The sequence below is a fragment of the Mustela nivalis genome (genome assembly GCF_964662115.1).
Source record: "Mustela nivalis genome assembly, chromosome: 7".
NCBI lineage: Eukaryota > Metazoa > Chordata > Mammalia > Carnivora > Mustelidae > Mustela > Mustela nivalis.
In genome coordinates, this window is record NC_139026.1 from 16,157,408 (window position 1) to 16,184,028 (window position 26,621).

The following is a 26,621-nucleotide window of genomic DNA, read 5'->3' on the forward strand; positions in this document are numbered from 1 at the left end:
AGCGAGCAAATATAGGCTAGGAATTCAGATTTGGAGCTTTTACCCCAAAGTTGATGCCTTTTCATGGTAATGGGAAATACAAATACTTAACTAAAATGTGTGACTGAACACATAGAAGAGTGCTATAGGAATTCTACTGAAGTACCAAAAAGACCTATAGGGATATGAAATGTTCTTTTTACATGTTCAGACTTACCCCAAGGGGTAAGCTTTTGTCCCAGTCAAAACTACCTTTGTGTGCTTGTGCCTTACAACATCGCTTTATTCACCCTGTGCCCTGAATTAAAGAACTTAGTAAAAGAGCTTGTGAAGCACAATAAATAGTACCCGGGAGATCAATGTTCAGTAAATGATGTGATAGTAACAGGCATCATTCATCGAATGTTCTTTGTCAGTACCTAGCGCACGAGTTCTCACCTTATGTATATGAGGACTCAGGTGGGCGATGTACCAGGGTTAGATACTAAGTTATTTGCCCAAGGTCACACAACTGATAACTGGCTGAATTAAACCCAGGTTGTCTTTTAACTACTTACTTACTATCTCCTTGTTTATGGGGGACATATCTTATTTTTGGATCCCCTTCTATGCGCCAGAACTTCTCTGTTGTAAGAAATTGAAACCCAACTAACCAGATAATTTAAATAATAATAATAATAATAAAGAATGCGTTATCTTTTTTAAGTAGGAAGAATAGTTGTACCGCCTTACCTCAGATATAACGAGATCAAGGACTTAATTTTATGATGATCTTCTCTCTGTCTCTCCTCTCTTTTTTTTTTTTAAGATTTTTTTAAATTTATTTGACAGACAGAGATCACAAGTAGGCAGAGAGGCAGACAGAGAGAGAGGAGGAAGCAGGCTCCCTGCCGAGAAGAGAGCCCGACCTGGGGCTTGATCCCAGGACCCTGGGATCACATTAGCCTAAGGTAGCGGCTTAACCCACTGAGCCACCCAGTGGCTCCTTATAAGTTCCATTTTGTTTGTTGCCCACATTCTCTCCTATGGCACATAGCTCCTGACAGTTGTGGGGTCATATCCTTTCAGTTTGTTTTACAAAGGGAAAGGATGAGTGAGCTATCCTCTGTCTTCAGTTTGGAAGATCCTAAGGAAGAACTCTTCAGTTGGGTTGTCTTTGGTCCCATGCTTACCCCTGGGGGAACAGTCAATGTGATTAGGGAGATGGGATAACATGAGCCCTGTTTGAGTTACACTTCTGTCTCGGACAGATGGCCACTCAGAACAGCAATTTTACTAGAAGCACGAAGATTAAGAATTTAACTGCTTCTTAAGTGAAGGGGAGTAGATACTGCTTCAAGGAAAATGGAGATGGAGAAGTATGCACAGGAGGCAAGAACAGCACCTTGAGGGTAGTGACCCTGCCCATACAGAACCTGGCTCCTCCGTGGTCTTTTTATTTATTTATCTGAGCCCGTGGTTCTCAAAGTGGGCTCCCTCACCCAGTATCATCAGCATCATCTGGGAACTTAGATACATGAATTCTCAGACTATCCCGCCTCTACTGAATCAGAAACCTGGGGCGGGTCCAGCAAACTCTTTTTATGAGCTTTATTATTTCTGGTGATTTTGATGTGGGTTCCAGCTTGAGAACCATGAATCTAAAATCATGTAAATTCCCTTACTACTGGTAAATGGAGTTGGGTGGGATAGTTCATCCACATAGTCTTCGGCCCCACTTAAGGAGGGCCCCATCCGAAAAACTAGCCTAATGCCTTACATAGAGCAGACACTCAGTATGAATGAATGAAATGAAATAAACTCTACTTTGTTACAAATATTGCTGAATATTGATAATCAATTTCTTTTTTTTTAATATTTTATTTATTTGTCAGAGGGAGAGAGGGAGAGCGAGCGAGCACAGGCAGAGACAGAGGGAGAGAAGCAGGCTCCCCACTGAGCAAGGAGCCCCATGTGGGACTCGATCCCAGGACGCTGGGATCATGACCCGAGCCAAAGGCAGCTGCCCAACCAACTGAGCCACCCAGGCGTCCCTAAATATTGATAATCAGATTGAGTTTTTAATTGTAGGATTCAGTTGGAAATATCCTAGTCCAAGTTCTTTGTCTTCCCTTGCCTCACTAAAAATAAGCAAATCGTTAAATGATTTGTCCAAGAATGTGCAGCTTGTCAATGGCAGAGGCTTGTCTTGAGGATAAATCCTGTTCTCGGTACAATATGCTACGTGTGTATCTTGGATTGTCCGTTGACTTAATCTATTATAAGATTCTGTAAAATGAGATTACTATTAGTTACCTATCCATCTAGAAGAAATGTATGTAAACTGAGCTAATACCTTTGGAACTTCCAGTAATTTCTAGGTAAGTTTATCCTGATCATTAGAATATTATTGAAACCTGATGTCTGCCAAACCCTTAGATCCTGTTATGTTTTATGAAGATAGAATTGTTGCAATGCTGAAAATATTCCTTTGAAATAGAGGATAGTATAGCTCTCAAATAGTCCTTTATTACTATCCTGCTGTGTGTGTTTTGGAATTCAGATGGAATGATGCAGTGCCTAAGCCGTATTTCTAACCGTGGAACTCTGAGTCAGGGCTAGTTTTCTGATAAGGAAAGTAGAGCGTTCAGGGAGAAAACAGATACTTTGTTGAAGTTTTGTGGACAAGAAGGCCAATGTTTTTAAAGTGCAAAGAGAAGGTAGGGGGACAGTATCAATGTTAGACTAATTTTTATCAGTTTCTCAATATACAAAGCTAGGAAGTCATCAGCATGTTTGCGTCCCCTTATAAAGCATAGTGATCATTTTAGAGTTTGTATTAAAGAGAAAATAACTCACATGTTAAAAAACATGTAATCCCAGGAAAGCAGTAGCACGCACTCTGATGTAATGATTCTGGTTTTTATTTAAAAAATAATTCATGCGCTTTGACTTCTGGAAAGCTGGAATAAATGTACATTTACCTGTCCTGCCCATTAAGTACAACAACAGAACAAAACAAAACCCTGGGAACTTTATATAGAACAAACATTAAGACTCTGTGAAAGGTGGAGAGAAGAAAGCAGTCTGGTGAGGCCTTTATCGCTTCATGTATCCCAGATCTGGAGCTAAAGAAGCCAGCAACCTGGGAATACCAACAGGTGCAAACAAGAAGAAAAGCCTGCTCTCTCCAGCTAAAGGACCAGGAAAGGGGCAATCTAGCGAGACAGAAACCTTGTGGCGAAGAATTGTTCTACTCTAGCCAACCATGACAGAAAAGACTGTGGTCTCGCCCACTTACCCAGAGCAGCAAAGGCTTAGTTTGGGGCTGAAATGAACAACATGGATGTATGTGGAGTACATTACGCTAAGTAAAATAGGCCAGATGGAGAAAAACAAATATTGCATAGTATCACTTACATGCGGAATCTAAAAAAAAAAAAAATCAAACTCATAGAAATAGTAAAATGGTACTGGTGGGGGATGGGGGAAATGGGGAGAGGTTGGTTAAAAGGTATAAACTTTCAGCTATAAGATGAGTAAGTTCTGAGGATTTTTTATTTTTTTATTAACATATAATGTATTATTAGCCCCAGGGGTACAGGTCTGTGAATCGCCAGGTTTACACACTTCACAGCACTCACCATAGCACATACCCTCCCCAATGTCCATAACCCAACCACCCTCTCTCTACCCCCCCTTCCCCCGGCAACCCTCTGTTTGTTTTGTGAGATTAAGAGTCTCTTATGGTTTGTCTCCCTCCCAATCCCATCTTGTTTCATTTATTCCTTTCCAACCCCCCAAACCCCCCATGTTGCCTCTCAGCTTCCTCATATCAGGGAGATCATATGATAATTGTCTTTCTCTGATTGACTTATCTTGCTTAGCATAATACCCTCTAGCTCCATCCATGTCCTTGCAAATGGCAAGATTTCATTTATTTTGATGGCTGCATAGAATTCCATTGTATGTATGTATGTGTGTGTGTATACACACACACACACACACACACACACACACCCCACATCTTCTTTATCCATTCATCTATTGATGGACATCTAGGTTCTTTCCATAGTTTGGAAAGATTTTGAGGATTTAATGTATAACATGGTGACTATAGTTGATAATACTCTACTGTATAATTGATAATTGCTAAATAAGACAGTAGGTCTTAAGCATTTTCATCAAACAAAGAAAAAGGTAACAATGTGAGTTAAAGGGTATGTGAATTAACTCAGTGGTGGGCCTCTTTTTACAATGTGTGCATATCAAATCATCATGTTATACCCTTTACATATATTACACTTTTTTCAGTTACACTTCAGTAAATCTGGAGAGGAAAAAGCTGTAGTGAGGTGCCCCAACACTTCATCCAGGATGATATCAGAGGAGGGCATGTATGGTGCCAGAATTTTAATTTTTTTATCTAATAATGAGAGCCCTCAATAGAATTGAAAGGAGGAAATAGAAAAATCCACAATTACGGTTAGAGTCTTCAACACTGTTCTCTCAACAGTTGATAGAACTGATAGAAAATCAGCAAGAATATAGGAGGACTAACACCATCAGCCCAACAAGATTTGACTGACATTTCCAGAACACTTCCTCCCCAAACAGCAGCACACACATGCTGTTCAAAGTGTCACAGATCATATACCAAGGGAGACCATATCCTGGGCCATAAACCAAATCTCAAGTCTGAAATACTGAAATGATTCAGAATATGTTCTCTAGTTACAATGTAATCAAACTAGAAACAGTAACAGAAAGAAAACAGAAAAACTTCCACATACCTGGAAACTAAACAACATACCTTTAGACAATCCATGTTCAAAGGGGGAGTCTCAAAAAAGTCAAAAACAAAACGTTGAACGGAATGAAAATGAGAATGTGACATCCAGATTTGTGAGTCACAGGTAAAGCGATACAGAGATGGACATGTATAGAATTAAATGTGTACATTAGTATGAGGGGAAAAAAATCTTAAATCAACGATCAAAGCTCTCATCTCAAATGCAGAAAATGATGAACAAAATAAACCCAAAGCAAGGAGAGGAAAGGATAATAAAGATAAAAGCAAAAATTGCAGTGAAATTGAAAGCAGGACAACAATAGAGAAAACTGATGCAACAAATAATTGGTTCTTTGAAAAGATCAGTAAAATGGATAATCTGTAGCAGTACTGCCAAAAAAAAAAAAAATAAAGACATAAATTACCAATATCAGGATGAAATGGGGGATATCACTATAGATCCTGTAGAGATTGGAAGAATAATAAGAGAATACTACAGACAACTGTGTATGCATACATTTTACAACTTACACAAAGTGGACTGCTTCCTTGAATGGCAGAACGGCCACGAGGAACCCAAAATGAAATAGATCGTTTGAATAGCTCTATAGCCACTAAGGAAATTGAATGTGTAATTTTAAAAACTCCTAAAAAAGAGATCTTCAGACGCTGATAGCTTCACCTGAAAAGTCTGTCATATTTTAAGCAGAATTAATATTAATTCTACATAAGCTCATTCAGAAAGTCAAAGAGGAGGGAATAATTTCCAGTTCGTTTTAAGAGCAAGTTATTACCCAAATACCAAACCCAGAGACAATCGAATTTTCTTTAAGTCTGCAGATTAATCTCCTGTATATAGACCCCCTCCGCAAAAAAAAATCCTTAACAAAACACTGTCTAATAGAATTCAATATGTAAAATAAATTATGTACCATGAAGAAGTGAGGGAAGCAAGTCTGCCTCAATATTTGAAAATTAAATCAGTGTAATTTACCATATTAACAGGCTAAAGAAGAAAATCACACGATAATATCAACTGATGCAGAAAAAGCATTTGATAAAATTCAACACTCATTCATGTTTAAAAAAACTCTCAGAGGGCACCTGGGTGGCTCAGAGGGTTAAGCCTCTGACTTCAGCTCAGGTCATGGTCTCAGGGTCCTAGAATCAAGCCCCGCATCAGGCTCTCTGCTCAGCAGGGAGCCTTCTTCTCCCTCTCTCTCTCTGCCTGCCTCTATCCCTACTTGTGATCTCTCTCTCTCTCTGTCAAATAAATAAATAAAATCTTTTAAAAAACAATTTTAAAAAACTCCCAGATAATTAGGACGAGAGTGGAATTTCCTCAACATTGTGCTTAATGGTGAAATATGAATGTCTTTTCCCTAAGACCAGGTACAAGGCAAGGATGACTCATTACCTTTATTGAACACAATGCAATTAGGCAAGGGGGGGGGGGGAAGACACACAAATTGGAAGGGAAAAACTAAAACTGTTGCTATTCGCAGATGATGTGATTGCCTACTTTGAAAACCCCAAGAAATCTACAAAGAAAGCTCCTAAAACTGGCACATGAATTCAGCGAGGTCACAGGGTACATAATACATAAAAAAATAAATTCTATTTCTGTACACGACAATGAATAGGCGGAAGTTGAAATTAAAGATACAGTAACATTTTTCAAAAAATAATTACAAAATATGTACAGGACTTGTATGCTGAAAGCCATAGAACCCTAATAAAATTAACTGAAGATCTAAATAAATGGAGAGTCCTGCCGTATTCATGGCTTGGAAGACTCAACATAATAAAGATGTCAATTTTCCCCAAATTGATAAATGGGTTTAACAGAACTTTTAAACTCCATACATTTTGCAGATGATATCCTAAAATTTATATGCAATGGACAAGAAAATAGAATAGCTTTAACAGGCTTGAAAAATAAAAATAAAGGGGAAGGGTCAGTTTACCTGGTGTCAAGCTGATTAGCATGGCTCCAGGAGTCAAGTCTGTGGTGGTGGTGTAGGGATAGACATGTAGATCAGTGCAGCTGAATAGATAGCCCAGAGATGGACCCACACAAATACATTCAGCTAATTTTGGAGACAGGTGCAGTGGAGAAAAAAATAGCCCTTTCAGTAAATGGTGCTGAAGCAATTAGACATCCGTAGGCAGAGAAATAAACCTCAACCTAAGTCTTTGTAGAAAAATAAACTCAAAAGAAGGAAAAAAGAAAAAAAGAAACTCAACATGGATCACACCTTTAAATATGAAATGTGAAACTATAAAATTTTTAGAAAAATACAGGAGAAAATTCTCAGGATCTAGGGCTAAGCAAAGATTCCTTAGACTTGATATGGAAATCAGGATCCATAAAAGGAATAATGGATAAATTGGACTTCATCAAATAAAATTTTTGTTCTCTGAATGACCTTTTTAAGAGGATAAAATGGCAACCTGCAGAGTGGAAGAAAATACTTGCAAAACACATACCTAGACAAAAGGCTAGCCTGTTTAAAGGACTCTTCAAAACTCAACAGTTAAAAAAAATGTAGGAAATTGACAAAAGACATAGAGACATTTCACCAAAGACTATGTCCAGATGGCAAATAAACATGAGATGTTCAGGATCTTTGGCTATTAGAGAAATGCAAATGAAAATCACTATGAAGTATCACTTCACACCTATCAGAATGGCCATAATAAAAACAGTAAACTATGAAATGCTGTTAAGCATGCAGAGAAATGGCCACACATTGCTGATGGGAATTTAAAACAGAACAGCTACTCTGGAAAGCACCTCGACAGTGTCTTTTTTTTTTTTTTTTAATTAGAGAGAGAGAGAGAGAGCATGCGTAAGAGGCAAACTCCATGTTGAGCATGGAGTCTGACTGTGAGGTGGTGGGAGTCCATCCCAGGACCCTAGGATCATGACCAGAGCTGAAACCAAGAGTCTGATGATGCCTAACCAATGGAGCCACCCAGGCACGCCTTGACAGTTTCTTAAAAACAAACACACACACAAAAACTAAAACTAAATGTCAACTATCATAAAACTTAGCAGTTGCATTCCTGGGCACTTATGCCAGAGAATGAAGACTTAGGTTCACATAAGTCTGGTTCATGAATGTTTCTAGCGCCTTCATTCATAATAGCCAACCAGGTAATACAATAAAGTGGACTGCTTCCTAATACAACCCAGGTAACCTTCAACAGTTGAATGGTTAAGTAAACTTTGGTAAATCACACAAGTCACACAGTAAAAGCAGGAAGAGTCAGAATTCCAACCTAGGTAATCTGACCCCAAAGTCCTTCTCTAGACTAAAGTACTGTATTACCTCTTGCCACTCTATAGGCCACATGCTGTCTCTTGACCCTCCAGGGTTGCTGTGGGATTTTTAAAAAAATTTTGAGGGAAGCACAGTGATACTTCTTGGACATTCTACAGACTCAGGGTGGTTCAACACTTTCGCATTGCACCACACATTTCTCTTGATGGCTAGATTTTCAGGGGTGCTGTGAAAAAAAGAAAACGTCACAGAAAAACCAATATAGAACAAGAAATGGTGACAGTGTCCAGTTCCAAGGTTTGAGAAATTGTGCAATGACCAACAGGTACACACACCCCATTAATAAGTCATTATGGTGATATGATGTAAAATATTTCTTCAATGTATTTTTATTACTTCTACAAATGGCTATTAAATTGTTAGGAAATAGGGGCGCCTGGGTGGCTCAGTGGGTTATAGCCTCTGTCTTCGGCTCAGGTCATGACCCCAGGGTCCTGGGATCAAGCCCCACATCATGCTCTCTGCTCAGCAGGGAGCCTGCTTCCCCCTCTCTCTATGCCTGCCTCTCAGCCTACTTGTGATCTCGGTCTAACAAATAAATAAATAAAATCTTTAAAAAAATTGTTAGTAAATAAATATGTGTTAAGTTGTTTGGACCAGCTACATAATAAATAGGACTTCAGGTGTTTCTTTTGCCCTGGTGGGGGTGTTATGAAAACTGGGAAAGTTTGGGAACTTCTAGAAGCATACCCCTGCAAATGTAGGGAAAAGAATATAGAATTTATTTGGCATGAGATAGGAAATCAGTAATGGAGTGTTCTTATTATAGCAATCTAAGGTGACAGTGACTTCACAGTAATTCTCAGGGGAGTGTTTGATTTGAATCGAACTTGGAAAGGATGGGAGTAACCAAAAGGTGTTCATCCCAGCAGATCCAAAGTGTGATGACATGTGGGAGCTAGACTGGTAGAGATACCTGGATATCTCGTGTTTCTAAAATTAAGTCATATAGCTAGATGTCTTAAAATGATGACCTAGGTAAAATATATCCCTGATTTGTTAAAAATGACACCTATCTCATAGTTCTATTGTGAAGCTTAAATGAGTAAAGCTAAAGAAAACAGTGCCTGACACATACCAAGCAATCAGTGGATGTTGAATATTGTTAATAATTATTAAGTTTTTCATCATCATCATCATCATCATCATACCACCACCGCTCTTAACCTCTGAAGGAGGCATATCCCACAAGCACAGCAGAATTCTTAACCCACTGTAAAAAATGGGAAGATTATTTCTAAGTTTTTTGGCAGGTTAAGAAGTCTGGGATCAGCTGGGCCTCCAGTGCTTTTTTGTAGGCTCTTCCTTAGTTGACTTGAACCCTGGAAGGATTCCCTCACATATTCTTTGAACCAGGATTTTACAAAACACTGATCTGATAAACATTTCCTAACCTCTTTAGGTCCTAGTTCTATACCTATTTGAAACAACCTCTAGAGCAGCTCTGGGGACAAATTGCATTTTTCCTTGCATTTATCTGATGGATTTAAGTTTTACTTCTCTTACCTGGTATTAATTGGTATTAATGACAAGGCTGCATTTTCTTGATATTTTTTGGCATAAATCAAGATGTTAGTCCATAAATTTTAATCCATAAATTTTACTGGAACAATCACCCCTTAATGGCATTAATAAAGTAGTAAGTTGTGTTATTAAGTGATTTGTTTTAAGTGATTTCTTTCACTTTATAAAGAATTTTAACATTATTTTCATTATCATGGTATTTTCCCAAGGACTAGACAGGGCTCTCAGACAGTATCTTCATTTCATGGGTGAAGAAATGGGAGATCCGAAAGTCATGACTCATCCAGGATTACGCAGCTATGTTGTGACCAATCCATCCCTAGAATCACAAATTTTCTAATTTCCTATTTAGTGCTTTTTTGTGGATCCTGTACACTGCAACCTCTTGCCTCACACCCTAAAATGGGGACCAGAACATGGGATGACTCAGAACTCCCAAGGTTTATTCTCGGTCCCATCTTCTTCTTCTTCTTTTTAAAAATTTTTTTTTAAAGATTTTATTTATTTATTTGATAGAGCGAGATCACAAGTAGGCAGAGAGGCAGGTGGAGAGAGGGGAGGGGGAAGCAGTCTTCCCACGGAGCAGAGAGCCTGATGTGGAGCTTCTTCCTGGGACCCGGAGATCATGACCTGAGCTAAAGACAGAGGCTTAACCCACTGAGCCACCCAGGCGCCCCTCAGTCCCATCTTCTAGCCTTGGGAAAATCATTTAACTTCACTGAATCTATGTTTCTTCATCTGTGAGATAAAATAATAATATAATATTACTAGACTTTTCCTGGGGGGTTGTTATAATGAGTGTTGGAACCAAGATTCAAATCCAGATGGTCTCTTCTCGAGTTTGTGCTCTTAACTACTAGTTAAACTGTCTCCTCATTAAGGGATAAAGTAAAATTTAAGGGTATCAGTCATGTAGCAAGCTAGATGTATTTGGGATGTAGTGACTATATCAGCTATCACTTCCAATTTAACTCAATCTTCTAAAGCAACTCAAGGCTTCAGAGCTGTGGAGAATCGGGTTAAGCTAAATGTTCACTGTTTAAATGACCTGTGTTGTCATTCAAAATGTAGATACAACATTGGAGGAAAAAAGGCTAAGATTTTTTGAAACGTTTTTTTTTTTCTAAAGTATTTTTTCAAGAGTATCAGAAAATTCTGTTTTGTTTTTGTTTTTGTTTTTTCCTTACAGCACTGGGAGGTATTCAGAAAGGTAACAGAAGTTTTCATTTTAGTTCCTGCACTTCTTGGTCTCAAAGGGAACTTGGAAATGACATTGGCATCCAGATTATCCACTGCAGTAAGTTTGTTTTCCCACCTCTAAGTATGTGTATTACCTATACTGTTTTTGAGAAGGAGAACTTGTATCAGGAAAGGTTTTTTTTCCCTCTGTCTGATAAATTTCTGGACCTCAGGGATATGCTAAGTAGTAATGGCTGATAATATCCCAAAAGTTCTCTAGGTTGGCTAATTTGTGAATTATAGGCTCTCCTTTATCCCGAGAAGGAGTATACTTGCCTCATTTTACTCCAGGGCATTCTAGCAGTTATCAGTGCTTAAGACATGGGACAGTTTAGATATTGAGATTCTTTATGGTTCAGTGTTTGGTTGACTGGTATTTAAACCTTTTGTGGTTATAAAAGTAATACATGCTTATAGCAAAAACTGAAGAAAAGAGAAAAAATTACGAAGAAGAAAATTTAAAACCACTCCAAATTCTTCACCTCGATATAATCATATATTAATATTTTTGGTATAGATCTTTCTATCTATATCTATATAGATAGCCATCTGTACTTGGCTATCTATACTTACAGATAGGCATAAGGTAGATAGCATATACCCTCTTAAAATCTGTGATAATCAATTTGAAGATATACCATGATCATCTTTCTATATCAATATAGACCTGTGCCATTATTTTTATTGGCTTTGTACTTTTCCCTTACATAGCTCTCCCATAATTCAGTCCATAATCTATTATTAGATATAGCCTCGTTCTAATGTTTTGCTATATAAACAATATTATAATGAATACTTTTATACATAGAGTTCCGTATTCTTTTATTTCTTTGGGGCATATTCTAGGATTGTAACTGTTCAGGAAAAGAATGCATTCTTTTTTTTTTTTTAAAGATTTTATTTATTTATTTGAGACAGCATGAGAGAGAGCAAGCATGAGCAGGGGGAGTGGGAGAGGGAGAAGCAGACTCCTTACTGAGCAGGAAGCCGATGTGGAGCTCAATCCCAGGACACTGGGATCATGACCTGAGCTGAAGGCAGCCGCTTAACTGACTGAGCCACCCAGGTGCCCCCCAAAAATGCATTCTTTTAAAGCTTTGCTAGATAAGCTAAATTGTCATCTAGGAAGGTTTTTAAAACCAAAGCCTCTACAGGACTCTGAGTTATTTTTAGAAGCCCAAAGGACATTGTTTGCTCACTCTAGCATTTATTGGGGGTTCCCCATTGTGAAACCAAATTATGTTGATTAAAATCATGCTGCTACAATGTTCACAATAGCCAGACTGTGGAAAGAACCTAGATGTCCATTAACAGGTGAGTAGATAAAGAAGATGTAGCATATTGGGGCACCTGGGTGGCTTAGTGGGTTGAGCCTCTGCCTTTAGCTCAGGTCATGATCTCAGGGGCCTGGGATCGAGCCCCGTATCAGGCTCTCTGCTCAGCGAGGAGCCTGCTTCCTCCTCTCTCTCTCTGCCTACCTCTCTGCCTACTTATGATCTCTCTCCTCTCTCTCTGTCAAATGAATAAATAAAATCTTAAAAAAAAAAAAAGAAGATGTGGTATATATATACAATGGAATACTATGCAGCCATCAAAAGAAATGAAATCTTGCCTTTTATGATGCTGTGGATGGAACTAGAGGGTATTATGCAGAGCAAAATAAGTCAATCAGAGAAAGATAATTATCATATGATCTCCCTGATATGAGGAAGTTGAGAGGCAGAGTGGGAGGTTTGGGGGGTAGGGAAGGAAAAAAATGAAATAAGATGTGATCCGGAGGGAGACAAACCATAAGAGACTCTTAATCTCACAAAACAAACTGAGGGTTGCTGGGGGAAGGCGGGTAGGGAGAGGGTGGCTGGGTTATGGACATTGGGGAGGGTATGTGCTATGGTGAGTGTTGTGAAATGTGTAAGCCTGATGATTCACAGACCTGTACCCTAAGTCAAATAATACATTATATGTTAATAAAAAATAAAAATAAAAAATCATGCCGCTAGTGGGGTTCACTTCAGGGAACCATCTACCCAATTTAATGTTAGTCAAAAATTAAGCTGTCAGAGGTTATTACTAATTACAGTACATTTAGTATGTGAAGTTAAGTTTTTTTGTTTGCTTAAAGGTGCTACAGTGAATGAGTCCATCTATGGGGGGGGATTTGCATATCAAAAGGTAACCAAGAAACTGAACAGCTGTGTTGGTGATAGATACAGATGGAAATTCATTACTTTTTGGTGTCATGGAACCCAGTTACATTGCTCCATTGTTAAACTTTTAGATCCAAGGTTTAAAGACCAGGTTTTCTCAAGCAATCCTATGAAGCCATTAAGTCCATATAAGAATATTTTTAAAAAATATGTTAGGACAGCAATCTTAGACTTACCTGAAAGTATTTAGAAAGCACCATCAAACAATGTACTAAACTTCAGTTTACGGAACTACTTCAATGAAATTTTATTGTCACCATCAACCAAATCTCCAAACCTAAGAATTAAAGAGGAGATTTCAAATTTTCATCAATTATTATGTGAGAGGAAAGAAAGTCCAGTAATTGGGTAACACCATCGTTCTTAGAAGTATCTAAATTGGTAAAACTAGCCCAAACCAATCTTGATTCTCTAACGACTTTGTTTTAAAGTGGGCATCTGTATAGTATTACAGATAGAAAGTATAGTGACTATAGGATCAACCTAGTAACTCTCAGTGCTAAGAAATAATCTCTAAAAAATGTAATACTAAGATGGTAATACAGTTTTTTAAAAATTTGATTAAGTTTCACACTCTAATATCTCAGAAGATATTCATCATATATTCATTATATAATGGTGACATTTGGCGTCACCTGAATATTGATTTTCCCACTTGGTGTTCCACCAGAATGTTTGTCCATTATACCGCTAGCTTTTATCTTAAAAAAAAAAACAAACAAAACAAAAACCCTTTTATGTTGCTTTACTGATGTTTTCAGGGTTAATGAAATCATATACCTGCATTCCATGTACCGTCTTTTTTCCCCAGTGATCTGCATTTGCATTATGCTTTCAGAACTGGTGGGTCAGGAAGGTAAAACTCAATCCAAGAGGTTTATGGCCAGAGAGGGGAATAAGGAAGAGGTCTTGAAAAACAAAACGGGCAACATTTAAAGGAAAAGGAAGTTACTGGAATGAGAATTAAAAGGTAGCTTTAGTTTCATTTTGTTGGAAAATGAACTTTGTCCTGATAAATATAGTTAAGCATACAAGCTTTTAAGCAACTGGATAACTCTGCCCGGAAAACTGAAATTTTGGCTAGCTTATCTCAGAGAAAATATTTCGAAAAGGAACATTCTTGAGCATTCTCCAGTATTTGTTTAGATTCAAATAAGAAATGGAACAGACCACTCCATTTTGAAATAGGCTCTGCTGTAGGGAAGCCAGGTAGTAAGGGATATGCTACAAATTAATTTGCTTATATTACCATTAACACTGAATAAAGGTGAATTTAATCTTAATGTTTTAATTTGAACTTTATGTGTTGTGGCATTTATATTTTATGGTAGATAGGTTCCATCAAATGTCTGGTTACCTTTATTTGTTCATATTTAAGAGAGGGCAGCTCCAAAGCTGATTAGAAGCAAAGCTCACAAGAGGATAGGATAACCAAGGTCGTGACTGCAGAGTGAGCTAGCTGGGCCTTTCTTTGGGAGGTGGAGGTGGAGTTGATGTCTTCGATAGATCGAGAATTTCCTCCCTGATAATAAGATATGTGAGTCACACACTGAAGAAATTACCTAGATCTCTAAGCAATGAAGACACCATAAACTAGATGAATATACTATGTTTTCATGGCTTGATGCCAAGATTTATTACTTTTCTATCTACTAATTTGTTTCCTTTTTATTTTTTGAGGCTATTTAAGATGGGCACAGCTCACTCAATGTCAAAGGCCAGAGGCAGGAATGCTGTTGATTTGATAGATCAATGATTCTCAACAAGCGGTCTCTGATAAGCAACTTGTTAGAATGCAAATTCTCAGCTCCACCCCAAAGCTACTGAATCTGAAACTCTGGGCGTGTGGCTCAGCAATCTGTAATTTAACCGACTGTTCTTATGTATGTCAGAGCTTGAGACCCACTGTGTTAAATGAACAACCTGGAGGCCCGTGGAGGGGGCACCCAGTGAGAGAAAGGGAAAAGAACAGGGCGCGAGATCACATGGTGAGCCTTTGTAAGGACTTTGCCTGTTGTGGGAAATGGAAAGCCATTGGAAGATTTTGAACAGAGGAGTGCTGTGATCTGATAGATATCTTTTAACAGATTATTTTGACTGTTGTGTTGAGACAGAGGTCCAGAGGGCCAAAGACTAAAGCAGAGAGACAAGTCTGTTGCAGTAATACAGGCTAGAGGTGATGCTAGCTTGGGTCAAGGTGGTAGCAGTGGATATAGTGAGACATAATTGGGATCTTCAGATCTTCACATCATCTTCAGAAAGAGATGACATGATTGCCTGATGGATTAGGAGTAGTCACTTGAAACTTTCTCAGGATTCGAGAGAGATCAAAGTAAACAAATTAGTAGATGGAAAACTAGTAACTCGTGGTATTAAGCTATGATAACCTACTATATTCACCTAGTGTATGATATTTTCATGCTTAGACAATTTGATCTCAAGTTTGCTAGGTGAAGTACTACCATAATGCTTACAGAGTGCTAGGGAATCATAGCCAGCTATTTTCTAATTCTGATACTGTATTAACTATTAAAGCAACTCGAGGTTAAAGACTTATTTTTTTTTTTTTTAAGAGGAGGGGAAAGAAACCAGAGAGAGGAAGAGAGGGGTCAGAGAGGGGCAGAGGAAGAGAGAAAAAGAGAGACTCTCAAGCAAACTCCCTGCTGAGTGCAGAGCCCGACTTTGGGCTCAATCCCACAATCCTGAGATCCTGAGATCATGACGTGAGCTGAAATCAAAACGGATGCTTAACTACCAACTGAGCCAGGCAGGCAGCCCCTAGGTTAGCAACTTCTTCCTAGCAAAGTCCCCAGAGCCTCCCCTTCCTTATACTCTTCACTGACTGTCTCTGCTTGAGATTTTTTGGTTACCCTCGACGTTGAGACCGCATGCTGTCTTCCTTCCACTCTTCCATGACTTCCTCTTAGTCGACTCTTTTGGTTTCTTTTTCTTTGCTTATCTTGATCTGAGGTTTGCCTGAACCATTAGTACCTTATTTTCATATTCTCTGTCAATAGTTTCATGTAGCCCAGTACTGCTTGCACGTTGCTAATTGCTAACTCTTAGATATCTATGTCCAGCCGCCTTCCTGACCTCCAGAGCTGAATTTCCAATTGTCTGTACCACTCACTACATTCAAAACTAAATTTTTTACTTTCTCATACTCTACCTGTGCTTTTGTATTTCTTACCAATCATCCCCTCCCTTCTATCAGGTTAATGTCTAGATTGTCAGTTTAACCTATGAAATCCCTCTCCCCTTCCTCTTATGCCCCACCTGCCACTACCTTAATTTAGTTGTCTGTTGTCTTCATTTGGGACTGCTGTGGCAGATTCCTGCCTGAACTCCCTGGTTCCAGGGGTAAAAGGCCAATGAGTATAATTTTTTTTCTAACTTAAAACAAGTACTATTCGAAAGTCAGCCTTTTCATCTATAGTCAAAAAATAATTCTTTTGAATTTTATGACTTTCCTATGTAGTATTTATTTTCACTTGTAAAAGTAGGAGTAAAAATTATTATAGCTATGGAAGACCAGGCTATGATTACTTTAATCTTTTTGCTCCATTAAAAGGTCTTTTCTCATTTGTATGATTGTCTGCAGGAGAATCAGGGTAAATGAGTTTATAGGATTTATAAGGAATGCTTTGGTTAAGTATATAGAGAAATTAAGACATGAAATATCAGATATAGGCTACTCACTCAATCATTGAAGGACAGTTGTCTTTAAAACTTACTATTCTAGGGACCACTGGGTGGCTCAGTGGGGTAAAGCCTCTGCCTTCAGCTCAGGTCATGATCCCAGGGTCTTGGGATCGAGCCCCACATTGGGTTCTCTGCTCAGCAAGGAGCCTGCTTCCTCCTCTCTCTCTCTCTCTGCCTGCCTCTCTGCCTACTTGTGATATCTGTCTGTCAAATTAATAAATAAGTAAAACCTTTTTTTAAAAAACAACTTATTATTCTATAAAGGTAAAGGTTAAATGTTCCCAGATAAAAAGATACTTCAATAAGAAGGTTTCCTGTTTTAACAAGGGAGATTTAATAATGAATTCAAATCAGCTTTATCTTGCCCTCTTACTAGAGTCAAAATTTATCTCTAGCTTATAATGATTAACTTCAAAAATTTTTCCTGGATTTTAACCTTTTCAATAGTAGATATATATTATGGCAGATAATTGTTGTGTATATATAACAGTAGTATATAATTGGAAAAGAATCCAAGTACAGTGATTCTATAAATTGTTGGGGTTAAGTTCTGTTATCTGAGGTCTAGAATTTTCTGCTTCTGGATGCTAAATATAAAAGAGTCAAAAATGGCATCCTCTGGGGCGCCTGGGTGGCTCAGTGGGTTGGGCCACTGCCTTCGGCTTGGGTCATGATCTCAGGGTCCTGCGATCGAGTCCCACGTCGGGCTCTCTGCTCGGCAGGGAGCCTCCCTGCCTGCCTCTCTGCCTGTCAAATAAATAAATAAAATCTTTAAAAAAAAAATGGCATCCTCTGTCCTAAAGACAACATATTTTTAAAGCCTATAAATCTATTTTCCAGGAGCAAATTACCTAACACAGTTTGATTAACACTTTTCCACTTTAGCCAAAACTGATTTTTGTTGCTTCAAATGTCTTCTCAGAGAACTCTTGATTCTCTGAAATTATTTTGTAACATCCTACCTTTTTAATTCACTAATTCAAAAAATATTTCCAAACCCTTACAGTATGCCAAGTGCTCTTACGTGCTAGGGAATCAGCAATAAATAAAACAGAAAATGTTCCTGCCTTCATTGAGCTTAACGTTCCAGTAGAGGGATGTGAAAAACTGGGCAAAACCTTTTCCTAATAATTTTAAGTTACACTTCTAGTTCACATTGTAGAACTTCTAAAATAAAGAAAAATTAAACCCCAAGTAATAATATTAGTTACTATGGCATAATTTTGATATAGTTACAATCTCAGTATTGTTTCCTAAACTTGGCACAATTCTAAATTTTACCAGTTCTTGTCTGATTGTTAGATACAAATGAAACCACACATTCCTCTTAGTTCTTAATTTTAGAGTATGTTTCTTATGCTATAAATACCAACCCATAGCCATAGCTTTGCAGAGTGGAACTACTTAATGTTTAATCTAAAACTGTTTCAGGCATCTAGATTTTTAACTCGCCCCTTTCTTTGAAGCTTTACTGCGGTGTAATTGACACAGATCGACGACTAAAATTCGAAGTCCACAGTTTGTTGAGTTTTCATACATGGGATGCACGTGTGAAACTCAAAACCAAGATTATGAGTATAGACATCACCCCTGTACATTCAGAAAGGCTTTAGAGTATGTGTATGTGTGTATGTTTGTATGCATTTTGCCATGTTACGTTTTATAAAATTTTTCAAGCAGGTAAAAATATGTATAATAAAGTTTCTAATTCCAGTTAATGGCAGAATGAAGTAACGAGTGAACCTTTCCAAAGTTTAACAATGAGAGAACCTATACAAACTGAAGGCAATAGAAAGTGATCAAAAACAGGTAGAAACTGAGTTCACCCTTAAAAGACCATGTCTATAATGAGTAAGGATTGCAAAGTTTGTAGCTTTTTTCCCCAAGGCAGTTTCCCCAATCCCTGGACCTCATGTGGCAGAAAACCCACAGTTTTACAAGTCTGAGGTGACAGAGGTCAGGGAGTCTGACAAAAAATAAAACCAAAAACCAAAAAAACAAAACCAAAAAACTAGACAGAAACATGAGAGGGGCCTATACGTGATAGACAAATACACTGGCTCAGATTTGTGAGTTTTTTGCCTTTTTTTTTTTTTTTTGACCAGTTGCCTTTTGTGACTTGTTCATAGGTATAGTGGCAAAAAGTGGAAGTTTTATTGTCTTGAGTTATTAGATAACAGAGCTTGGAGCTGACAGCAGGTAGAGATTTATGGAGAAATCCCAATAGTAAGAGAAGAGTAGAAAGCAAGAGCCCCCAAATCTGGGTATAAGTTCTGCTCAGATCTTTGGCGGTCCATCAAACTTAGGTGTGGGGTGATCCCCACATGCCTAGGCTACAAAGCAATAGTTCCTAGCTGAAAGAACCAGCTTTACTAGAAGCAAAGATATGAACTACTTTATACTGTGAGAAGACAAGAGTCTGTAGTGTGAGTCTAGGGGAATTAATGGCCTATTGAAAGGGAAATCCAGTAATGCTTAGAAGAACATAACATCATCAGAATCATTGTTATGCATTATTATGCTGCCTAGTTTTTAACCGGAAATTATTAGATGTAGCAAGAAACAAAAAATTGTGATTCATATTTAAGAATAGTGAGATTCGGGGCACTTGGGTGGCTCAGTGGGTTAAAGCTTCTGCCTTCGGCTCAGGTCATGGTCTCAGGGTCCTGGGATCAAGCCCTGCATTGGGTTCTCTGCTCGGAGGGGAGCCTGCTTCCTCCCCTCTCTCCACCTGCCTCTCTGCCTACTTGTGATCTTTCTCTCTCTGTCAAATAAATAAATAGATTAAAAAAGAAGAAGAAGAAGAAAAGAATAGTGAGATTCATAATTAATGGAAAGTGACTCAGAGTAGGCCTAGATGGGGTACCTGGGTGGCTGAGTGGGTTAAGCCTCTATCTTCAGCCCAGGTCATGATTTCAGGGTCCTGGGATTGAGCCCCGCATTGGCCTCTCTGCTCAGTGGGGAGCCTGCTTCCCCCTTTCTCTCTGCCTGCCTCTCTGCCTACTTGTGATCTCTCTCTCTCTGTCTGTCTGTCAAATAAACAGATAAAATCTTAAAAAAAAAAAAAATAGGCCCAGATGTTGGATTTAGCAGAATCTTTCGAAGCATCTAGTGTAAATATGTTCAAAGAACTAAAGGAAAAAATGTTCAAAGAATTAAACAAATATGTTAATGAGTGCCCAGACAGGGAATCTTAAGAAAGAAATCATAGGCAAAAAGCTAAGACTGTTTCCTTTTCTAGTTGCCAAATTTTTTAATTTACCAATTATGTGTTTTTAAATACAGTTTCTGATTACAGCAGTTCCACACGTTCAGCGCTAAAAATTTGAACAATTCACTAATGAACAAAGAAGAAAATAAAAATTATCCACAAGCCCATCATTCAGAAATAACAATGGTTAACATTTAGGTTTATTTTTTTATATGCCCTTTTTGGGAAGCACATATTTAATATATATATATATTTTTAAAGACTTTATTTATTAGAGGGAGAGCTCAATCCGAGGGGGAAGGGCAAATGGAGAGGGAGAAGCAGACTCCCTGCTGAGCAGGGAGCCCAAAGCAGCAGAACTCAGGACCCTGGGATCATGACCCAAACCAAAGGCAGATGCTTAAGCGACTGAGCCACGCAGGCACCCATATATATGTATACATATTTTAAGACTAATACTTCAGTGGAGATTTTCAGTACCCCTGTTTCAAGTATTTACATACTAAATGTGTTTTTCCAGATCAATTATAGTATTTGTAAATCTATAATTTCAAGATCATTCTAACTCACTTTTATCTCTAGTCCCAATAAATATATTTTTTAAAGATTTTATTTATTTATTTGACAGACAGTGATCACAAGTAGGCAGAGAGGCAGGTAGAGAGAGAGGAAGGGAAGCAGACAGAACGCTCATTCTTGTTCCTCTCTACTCTGAAAAAGTTTGGTTGTTCATATTAATCCTAGGCCACTGAACAGTATGGTAGGGCAGCCCAATTTTTGGTTCAGTTTTTATGATACAGAGGCAACAAAGGTCAATTTTCTGTATCCTGCCAAACTGCTACTTCCACCCATACCGTAAGTATTTTCCCTAAGTAGTTAAATTTGGATTGGCACTTCTCCTTTCTTTTTTTTTTTAAATCCTTGCTTCTAGGGGCACCTGGGTGGTTCAGTGGGTTAAAGCCTCTGTCTTTGGCTCCGGTCAGGATCCCAGGGTCCTGGGATTGAGCCCCGCATTGGGCTCTCTGCTTGACAGGGAGCCTGCTTCCTCCTCTCTCTCTACCTGCCTCTCTGCCTACTTGTGATCTCTGTCAAACAAATAAATAAAATATTTTAAAAAATAAAATAAAATCCTTGCTTCTAAAAATCTTTGCTTTATTTTTAAAAAAAGTGATTATTATTTGTGAATATATTCTACTTTGTGTTTATTTCACATAATTGTGATTTCACACTATAAATTATATTTCATAAATGCGAAATATGTTTTATTTCACATCCTACACTAACTTCCTATTTCTTATTCATGATAGACTAAAAGGACTCTAGATTCAGAGACATAGAGATCTGGAAGGGACTTAGAAATTTCAATCTTCATCAGTTATAAAACAGATTAATGGAATAGTGTGACGTTGTTCTGTCAGTATGGGTTTGGTCAGTAGAACCGCCATGGTAAATATTGTGGCAATAAGGAATTTGATAGAACAATTTGGGCTTACACAAATGTGGGAGAAGTAAAGATCTGTGATGGCGGGGGCGGGGGAGTCAGAGAAATAGCCTGAGACACTGGAGCAGGGAAAGAAAGACATGGGTGCATTGCAGTGTAGACCTCTGGATGCCTACTGTGTCTGACTACCAAGACCTTACAGAAATAATGGCCTCTCCTTTGCTTCTGCCCTCCAAATCTTAGGCAAGGTCCTGTCACTGGCAGACTGTAACCTGCAGCTTAAGGAAGAGGATTTTGAGGAAGGTGGTTCCAGGCTTTAGAAGGGACTAGTGGCAATAGTACCAAGTGACTGGCACTGTAGCATACCTAATTCATAGCATTTATTCATTCTGTGACTCACCTTTCTTGACTTCCTAGACCTTCCTATATGTGTGATTCACCTCTACATATCACCTTTCCAGATCATCAAGCAGTCCTGGGCTCTTGACATCTTACACTGTTTCATGGAATCATTTTAGATTGCTTCCTATAGACCTCTTCCTAAAAGTTATTAAAGATAACACTAATTTCTCTCATGCCTATTTCTTTTCTTTTTTTTTTTTTAAGATTTATTTATTTATTTGGCAGACAGAGATCACAAGTAGACAGAAAGGCAGGCAGAGAGAGAAGCAGGCTTCCTGCTGAGTAGAGAGCCCGTTGTGGGACTCGATCTCAGGACCCTGAGATCATGACCTGAGCTGAAGGCAGCAGCTTAACCCACTGAGCCACCCAGGCACCCTCTCTCATGCCTATTTCTTGAACATGAAACCTTTAAACGTTGCCTCTACCTTATTACTGAGGCAAAGACTGAGGTGGTTGGAGCTACATTCACAACTTTCATGAATAATGTAGATTTCCCAGCTTAGGGAAGAAATCTGTAAATAAAGACAGCATGAATAATTATACTGAAAAACTGAAAAATCTTAATATTTGCATTGCTGGGTACTTTGAATCTAGAGCCCAGAGGGAGCCCAGAGGGAGGTTCGAGAATTCTGTTTTCCAAATCAATAATGGGAATGTTGACGGGAATGTTGACGTAGCACTTCATCTGCTGGCTTCAAGCCAGTGAGCTAAACTCTAGTCTGTCCGTAAACTATCCACAAATAACAACCCTTACATATCTCCCACTTTTCCCGTTCACCTGTCTTCCATGACCAAACAGATGATGAATAATTGAAATGCAGCTCAGTATGTTTTTTTATTAATAAAGATCGTTCACTGCTTTCCAAATCATTGCATTAGAAAAACTCGACAGATTTGGGTATACATGTTTTGAATCCTAAATGGTTGAAAAGTGACGATTTTGCTTATGGAGCAATTGAATAATTTTTCAGGGAGTATTCTTCCATTTAGCAGAAAGATGTATAAATTTTAATATTGAGGTACATGATCAAAATTTATCTGAACTGAATGAATTTTTTATTGCTAACAATTTTAGTCTTGACTCAAATATAAATTATGTACATATAAATGATTTGTTTAATCCTGTGTTTTCTGGTCAGTAATTCTTCAAATTACATTAGTTTCATGATATGGCATAAAATGCCAACAGCTCAAAATTGTGTAATTATTTATATTGGGTCTCAGTACACAAAATTTGGCACGTTAGGTTAACATTTGATGATGTTAATTGTAAACAGTGGACTGATTGGTCCACTAGTTCTTGAGAGCTAGTAATTAAATTAAAAAATACATTTTTCTAAACATCTTGGACAAGCTAAATGTGAGATACAGGACTGGTGGTGAATCCAGAATTATATTTAAAGTACAATGTGTGTTCATTAGATTTGCTAAAGAATTATCTTTGGCTTTAAGACTTCATATGCTTATTTAAACATTTAAACAGAGAAAGCATATAGATTAGTCAGTGATACATGATGAAAGTATCTATCTTAACAGGTAAATATTGGGAAGATGGATTCGCCCATTGAAAAGTGGAACCTCATAATTGGCAACTTGGCTTTAAAGCAGGTAAGTGATGCATGTGTTTGTTTACAGGTCTTGGGTTTATACATCTAGGGTTTTACTTGCAAGAGTGGAATAAATTTTAGCCCTCTTAACTTTACCAGTTAATTATTTCAGGGGATCCAAGACAATAATTTAGTACCCTGAAGAAATGATAGGATAAACAGATACTCATGACCTCTAAAAAAATTTTCTTTCTCTAGAAATTGGTCAGGTTCTTCCAAATATTGAAAAGTATATAAAATATATAAATTTTTTTATCATGTGTTACAGAGCCAGAATTTGAGTATTTGAGTTAATATCTGTACAAATAAATATTTTGCACTTCAATTGCTTAGGTTCTGTTTTTTCTACTTTGATTTTTTTTAAAGTAAATCTTCAAACTGAACTTTTATATATTATAGTCATATGTTTATTTAAGAGTTTTTCTTAATTTGTTAATGTTACTAATGTTCATATAAATGAGCACATTAGATTGTCAGTTACATATACACTAAATCTTGGATTATATAGATTATCTATATCTCCTTCTGATCTCAGGTAAATGTCTCTTCCTCCCCTGCTTCTTCCTATTATGCCCAAGACACATGACCACAGCCTCCTAGTAACTCCCTAGCAAGTGGGCTTAAGGGACACTCACTAATTTTAAGCTTAGCTCGATTAGAACATCATATTGAGAAACATGGCTGCAGAACAGTAATTTCATGTATTGCATTTCAAAGACATAGAAATAAAAGAATTTTTTGAATATGGGCTTTAAAAAAAATATCTGTGTAGCTGCTTCTAAGATCACAGGGTTAGAAATAAGAAAGTCTAGGATTTAATCTCAGCTCTAACATTAACCAGCTGTATAAGCTTTGTTAATTTACTTAACTTTTCTGGGCTTCTTCATCCTCTTCTTTTAAATCACAGTATTGCATTAGAGATGTCAATGTTCCTTTCCAGCTTGAAATTGTAGGAACCTACTCAGGGGTAATAAAGTATTTAGCAAGTAGCCTACTATAAATTAATATATAAATTAAAATTTGGAAAATACATTCCATTTTATTCTTTAAATATTCTAAGCTCTTACCAGGTAATACAAGTGGCGATGTAAATTATTCATCACATCATTCTAAGACCTTCCATCCCAGCTTTTAATTTTTCCTTCCACTCTTCATCCGCCCCCTTCCCTTGTAATCCTCCTTCCCTGCAGATGGTCAGGATGGGCGCCAGAGATGGCTCTGGATTCTTCCGCCACATGGACTGGCTTCAGAGAGTCTGTGAGCACCTAGAAATTCTTCTCAGTCTTGAGTGCATCTGTGTTTTCATAGAGAAAGGAATCTTTACAAAATTGTTGCCAGGCTGTCAGAGGAGTCCAGGACACCAATACAATGAAGAATTTGGAATTAGGTTCCCTTAGGGCTTCTTTAGTTCTCACATTTTACTTAATAGGATTCTATGAGTTCCCAGTGTTACTTTCTTTAGTCGCAGGGTTCCTTTGTGCCAACACTGTGGGAAGCACTTTTGTATTATGTAACTCATTTAAATCTCAATTTTCAAATTCAATATTACTGTTGTTACTTTATAGGTCATGATTGTGTTATTCATGAGGTTACTTTTTAATATCTCTACCACCCACCCACCCACCCACCCACCAAGAGCTGGGGGAGAACAGGGGATAAATCTATTTTGATCACTGTGTGGCCCAAGACCAACCACCTTGTATAGCTTCTAAAGATTTTATGTTTACTTATTTGATATAGAGCACAAGCTGGGGGCAGCAGGCAGAGGGAGAAGCAGGCTCCCCACCGAGCAAGGACCCGAGGTGGGACTCGATCCCAGGACTCTGGGATCATGACTTGAGCCAAAGGCAGGATTTCAACTGACAGAGCCACCCAGGTGCCCCTAGATTCTCAATAAATACTTGTTGAGTGACCTAATTTTAAATAACTTGCCACAAGATTGGGCAATATAGCCAGGAGGCAAACTCTTATTGTTGGATCACAAAACCCAATTTCTTACCAGCACTGCCTCTGGAGAGTCCAAGTTCAGTTGTAAGGATTGGGTACCTTTCAGTCTTCTTAGATGATCTGTGGGTTACACCATCAAAGTCACTTGGGATGCTTGATAAAAGCAGATTCCTGGACCCCATTCAGGACCCCAATGGCACCTGGTTATGACAGTTTGAGAACTCACTGCCTTTGGGAATATTAGTGCTGCCTTGGGGAATATGAGCGCTAAAATAGAGTAGCTTCTTCAAAAGGTTAACGATGCAGCTCAGGGACTGTGTGCACTGCTTTCTTCGGACTTTTGGAATACATATTTACACAATCAAGTAAAAACTGGTTTTTGAAATGAATAATTCAGTTGGCCTTCCTGAAACAATTTTTAGGTTCAAGCGACAGTGGTTGGTTTTCTAGCAGCTGTGGCAGCGGTTATCCTGGGCTGGATCCCGGAGGGGAAGTACTACCTCGACCATTCCATACTTCTGTGTTCCAGCAGTGTAGCCACTGCTTTCATTGCGTCTCTTCTACAAGGCAAGTAAATTTATAAATGTCTGCCCCACGGTCTTTCACTTTCAAATAATTTGTTTTCCATGTTGACTATTTTTATTAAAATGATGCTTGTTCATTGTAAGATCAACAGGGAAAATTTTTAAATTTTTATTTAAATTCCTGTTAGTTGACCTCAATGTAATATTAATTTCAGGTGTATAACACAGTGATGCAGCACTTCCATATATGACTCAGTGCTCATCAAGATGAGTGTACTCTTAATCCCCTTCATCTGTTTTCCCCAGTTCCCTCCAGGCACCTCCATTCTGGTAACTACTAGTTCTCTACCATTAAGAGTCTGTTTCTCAGTTTGCTTTTCTCTCTTTTTTCCGTATGCTCATTTGTTTGTCTCTTAAATTCCCTATATGAGTGAAATCATATGGTAATTTCTTCCTCTGACTTATTTCACTTAGCATGGTACTTCCCATCTACATCATGGCAAGTGGCAAGATGTCATTCTTTTTATGGCTTAGTAATATTCCATTGTATATTGTCACAACGTCTTTATCTGTTCATCACTTGAGGACCACTTGGGCTATTTCCATAGTTTGGCTATTGTAGATCATGCTATAAACACTGGGGGGCATGTATCACTTTGAATTAGGTTTTTTTTTTTTTTTATTCTTAGGGTAAATAACCTAGTAGTGCAATTGCTAGAC

The 26,621-nt window shown here is 38.0% G+C and overlaps 1 protein-coding gene across 15 annotated transcripts in view; it reads left to right on the forward strand.

The window, feature by feature from the left end:
• Positions 1-26,621, forward strand: part of SLC41A2 (solute carrier family 41 member 2) — a 178,814-nt gene that overhangs the window by 32,652 nt on the left and 119,541 nt on the right. For 11 of the 15 annotated variants that reach the window (XR_014313863.1, XR_014313864.1, XM_082739089.1 and 8 more), the window contains exons 3-5: positions 10,811-10,918; positions 23,360-23,431; positions 25,800-25,944. Coding sequence is in view for 13 of the 15 variants with exons in the window: in XM_082739089.1 (XP_082595215.1) it covers positions 10,811-10,918; positions 23,360-23,431; positions 25,800-25,944 (325 nt within the window). In the remaining 2 variants the exon portion in view is untranslated. The remainder of the gene's footprint in view (positions 1-10,810; positions 10,919-23,359; positions 23,432-25,799; positions 25,945-26,621) is intronic. The other 4 variants (XM_082739081.1, XM_082739088.1, XM_082739082.1 and 1 more) reach the window with 1 other exon arrangement.